The sequence below is a fragment of the Gadus chalcogrammus genome, chromosome 21 (genome assembly GCF_026213295.1).
Source record: "Gadus chalcogrammus isolate NIFS_2021 chromosome 21, NIFS_Gcha_1.0, whole genome shotgun sequence".
NCBI classification, from domain to species: Eukaryota; Metazoa; Chordata; class Actinopteri; order Gadiformes; family Gadidae; genus Gadus; species Gadus chalcogrammus.
The window spans coordinates 14,939,261-14,944,260 of NC_079432.1; the positions used below are offsets into that span (position 1 = coordinate 14,939,261).

General features: G+C 44.7%; 1 protein-coding gene across 2 annotated transcripts in view; it reads left to right on the plus strand.

Moving 5' to 3' along the window:
• The first annotated feature begins 1,300 nt into the window (after positions 1-1,300).
• vgll2a (vestigial-like family member 2a) overlaps positions 1,301-5,000 on the plus strand; it is a 4,478-nt gene continuing 778 nt past the window's right edge. For both annotated transcript variants that reach the window (XM_056581606.1, XM_056581607.1), the window contains exons 1-3: positions 1,301-1,771; positions 2,763-3,048; positions 3,842-4,336. In XM_056581606.1, coding sequence (XP_056437581.1) covers positions 1,685-1,771; positions 2,763-3,048; positions 3,842-4,336 — 868 coding nt within the window. In that variant the 5' untranslated portion in view covers positions 1,301-1,684. The remainder of the gene's footprint in view (positions 1,772-2,762; positions 3,049-3,841; positions 4,337-5,000) is intronic.

Below are 5,000 nucleotides of genomic sequence, written 5' to 3' on the forward strand. Positions count from 1 at the left end.
GTTGGTTTGATCTGTTTACACAGTCAATTAGCACTCTGTACCCATCACCATTCTCAGTTATTAAAGGAGCACCGTCTAAGAGTCTTTCCTGATACACTATACCAGGGGGGGAGTCAGTTTAACAACACAGTGATACATAGTGACGTTTACCATTATTTACCATTCTTAACTTTGTCTTTTTTATCATATGACATGAGTATACAGGAACACGATTGTGACATGGTAAATAGTTTCAACAATGTAAGGTAATATTCTGTTAATTTTTGTTCTGTACCTCATAGATAAATTGCATTTTGCTGAATTCATTCTTTAATTTTCATTTCTATATTGCTAATGCACTCACTAATTTTTCAGAAGGTAAATGTAAGTAAAATATCTTTTAAAATAGCGGGAAAATGTCCATCACATTTAAGGAGAAAAACCTGATATGAGAATAACATACATTTGTGGATATTAAATACAATTTAATTTCTAGGAAGGAAGGTTATCTAAATATCTTAATATAAATACATAACAAAATAAATACTGTGGATTTGTTTTCGGACCTTATCCATCTCCCTGGAGAAAAACGTTCATTGTACACCTGTTTACACAGACAGCAAATGTTGTGACAACAGCTTTTCATTAGCAGAACTGTTCAACTGAGTGATCTGTATTGAGGGATGTTAAAAACACACACACACTAATCACACTTCAACATTTTATGTCATAGCTTTAGTGAAACCTATAGGAGGCGGGGATCTATATTTAAGTGCGCCTATTTGCTTGTGTATTACGAGAAGCAGAATGGAGTGAACACTGGACCATTGTACGAACACCTGAAGACGCTACACCTCGATCAGTCCGACTCGTTACATTTCTGTAACGGGTCTGGACCTACAATGACTATTCCCCTTTTTGCAGACAATAACAATTTGGGGTAGGCCTTTTTGTGTTTAAAATAATGTGTCTGTGCTGTTAATCCCATATCGGTGTATTAATTCTCTTATGCCCCAAACCTTCTTATCTAACGAATATAGCTATATCAATGTTATAAAAAATATATATAGCCTTGTAGTCTAGGATCAATCATTTTATAAGTGCAACAACATCAATTAATTGTAATGTTTAAGGGATGTCAAAGGGCCGCACACACTCGCATAGTCTAAAGATATCACATAGGCAATCTGCACAGTAGCTTAAATAAAAATGCCTGGGCCTATAAGGCACTGCAAGAGGCTCACATTTCTGCATTGGCAAGAGACATCTTCAAGTCCAGCAACGACGGTAATTAAAGGCTATTAAATCCCCCTCACGGACCGGGCTCCACAGACACAAGAAAGAGGGGCTTCCTATACGTCAGCCCATTGGTCAGAGCCAGCAGTGCACCGAAACACGTCAAAGGCGAAGCTGCACTTTGGCCCGCCACGCGCCGAATGCTGCACACTAAGCGGCGCGTTAAGACAGAGGCGCGGGACCGAGCGCGAGAGAGAGCGAGAGCGAGAGAGAGAGAGAGAGCGCGAGAGATAGAGAGAGCTCAAGCGAGAGATAGAGATAGAGCGAGCCGGTAGAAAGACCATTCATCACATTGATTTCTTAACAATATATTGATCATTTCCAACAGTTTGAAGCGGTTGGGCCTGCTTCAGATGAGGCGTGTGTGTCTAACGTCAAGTTAGTGGTGCTTCCCTTGCTGAGTATCGCCATGAGCTGCCTGGATGTTATGTATCAAGTGTACGGTTCACCGCCTCAGCCATACTTCGCCACCGCCTACAGCCCCTACCACCACCAGGTAGGAATTCTGTTCACCGACTTCATGATGCTTCTGTAGAGTCCACATGTGACCTGTGTTTGTGGCGCCGTTATTCACCCCAGGTCTTTAGAAAGCGTTAAGTCTGAAGTCGTCGTTGTTTGAAGAAATATACAAAGTGCGAAAAAAATGAAATAGCTAATAAACTTATATTTTAGACGGGAAATAGCTTTGTTTTAATTTGTATTAAATGGCAATTTTGTCCATTTCGTCCGTGGAATTACGGGTTTAAATGTGATAAATTGCATGAATTCATTAAACTACATCACTAACTTTGTAGACTAGTGTGAGTCGTGCGCATGCGGTGTTCTCGATACTGTACACTTCATTGTTGTGGTTGATAATAAATAAATAATTGTTTTAAACCAAAAACTATATTTGACAGAAACTGCATTGTGTATAAATTGCTTCATTTACTTCATTTTAAGTTTTTAATTCAGACACAGCTGAAGGGTGAGCAGGAAGAATCTCGCTTAAAATAAGTAGATTTTAAAATTGTAATCTATTAATTGAAGCATACTTCTATATTGTTTTTCGATTAAAGATCGGGGTGTAATAGTGTTAGATGTAGCCTATTTCTTGTTGTTTTACTCGTTGTCTCTCCTTGAGTGTGTTTGACTCTCAGTGCATCTCCGTCAACGAGTGCATCTCCGTCTGCAGCACAGAGACATACCTCAAATAGTGCGAAGACATTCAGACAGCAGCCCTCTGTTATTTTGAACTAACCCATTGAAAATAAAGTGGAACCTCATTGTATCCCTGTAAATAGCAGGATTGTTATTTCGAAGAGGATGATTTAAAAAGAAAGTAGATTATGTTGCCTCAAAAAAATCGATAACTGTGAAAAGCCTTATTCTAGTAGGCTACATTAAATTAACGCAGACGATTAATTTGCTGCATCTCTTATTATTTTTGTATAGTTGTTTAAAGAATGTAAAAGTAATAAGCTTCTTCCTTCTTTTTTTGAAAATAGAAATTGGCGTTTTATTCTAAAATGCAAGAGTCCCACGACGGCGCGGGCAGATGCAGCGCGAGCGGCTCGTTCACCAACCTGCCCGTGCCCGCGTCGATCAAGGAGGAGGACTGCGGCCGCGACAAAGAGCCGTCACCCGAGGCTGAGTATCTGAGCGCCAGGTGCGTGCTCTTCACCTACTTCCAGGGGGACATCAGCACCGTGGTGGACGAGCACTTCAGCCGCGCGCTCAGCCAGTCTAGCGGCTACGCGTCCAGCGCCAACAACAGCAACAAGTCCGCACGAGGTAGATACCCGATATATCTCATGATTTCGTCTTCGAGTTTGCGTGCCTGCAAGTGTACCTTCCTAAAGAAAAAGTGTATTTATTATAGGACTTTATGAGAGGGTAAAGAGGATAGATTATGTATAACTAAGCTTTACTTACTTATGAAATTGCTTGCAATAACTGTTTTGGCGTTCCAGTTGTTTTTTTTGGCTACTCAAAATACCTAAATATAAATAGCTTAAATCGCCAAACAAATAAGCCAGCTACATTTTTTGTTGAGTCCATGTCGATAGATCCTTCTGCTATTAAGTATTTTTTTTAATTTCCGGTACATAGTAGGCTATTGGTTGTCATCATGTCTTGAGCAGTCAGTCTTTTAAGTGAACTCTAAAATTCAGGATCGCAATAAATTCCCAACATTTCGGACCATTGTAAAGTCTCTTACTTTGTTTGTGTTGATGAAGTGAGAATCAAAGAACTATGAATTACATTTTAAGTTAAGTGGAATAAATAGCACACACACACACACACACACACACACACACACACACACACACACACACACACACACACACACACACACACACACACACACACACACACACACACACACACACACACCTGAAATAAGACCCTCATATAACACGACCGTGGGCGTGTGTGTGCCTCAGCAGCATGAATAACGTCATGCCGCACTTAGAAACAAATCAATTTTTTTTTTCAAGATTTGTTGCTGCGGCAAATGAAGCACGACATAAAACAAATCAAAACCTCACAAATTCAACCCCCCCCCCCCCTCTATCTCCTTCAGACGGACCCTTCCCCATGAACCAGAGGAGCTTCCCCCCGTCCTTCTGGAACAGCACCTACCAGTCCTCGGGGCCCTCCGGCCTGGGGGCCCCCCACGCCGAGCTCTCCTTCCCCGGGGACCCCTACTCGGCCTCGGCCTCGCTGCACGGCCACCTCCACCAGCCCAGCCCCGACGTGGCCTGGCACCCCTCGCACCACCACCACCACCACCACCACCACCCCTACTCGCTAGGGGGCGCCATCGGGGGCCAGGGTTCGGCGTACCCGCGGCCCGGCGTGCACGAGGTGTACGGCGCCGCCTTCGACCCGCGCTACGGCTCGCTGCTGGTGCCCTCGGTGCGCTCGCACCACCACCGCCTGGCCGCCAGCAGCTCCGTGCCTGGGCCCGGCGGCTCGCCCTGCGACCTGGGGGGCAAGGGGGAGTCGGGGCCCGCCTCGGCCTGGAGTGGGGCCTTCGCCGGGGCCAGTCCCGACATCGCCCTCAACATGGACACAGGTACCCGCGCATGATCCTCTTGCACCACCACAGGAAACGTAGCAGGCAGCGTTGTGTACACTGTGAACAAAAGGGCCCCCGGTAGAGACCCCCCCCCCCATGAGGACTGGGCTCTGGAGCTGCATGTCGCGGCTCCTCTGTTTGGCCTGCAAATTAGACTTTCCTGATTTAGTCCTGTTGTTACAATTACGGCATTCTCGCAATTGTGATCGTTTATTTAAGTTGAATGGGTTCTTGTTCCCGTTGAAACAAATGACCAGGCGGGAAGTCATGAGATTAATGCGTAAACATTGGATACATGTGCACAACTCAAAACATTATTATTATAGGAAACAATCCGGCTCCAACCCCCTAGTAGGCTTTCAAAATAGCATCAAGTTGCAAATCCTGAAGAGCCCAGCTCAACATGCCAAACTTCCTTTCCTCCAGCCTCTCCTCCCATCTGTCCCCTCTGCCTCAGGCCTGCCTCTGCTGCTTTGCTTTTTTTGTTTTTTTGTTTTTACCAGCCACATGTTTATCTCCGGTCTTTTCCTAATCTCCTCTCTATTTTCTTCCTCACTCTTCCCTTCCTTCCTGCTGCCTTCTCTTCGCCCATCCCTCTCTCACCCTCTCTCTCTCTCTCTCTCTCTCTCTCTCTCTCTCTCACCTCTCTCTCTCTCTCCCT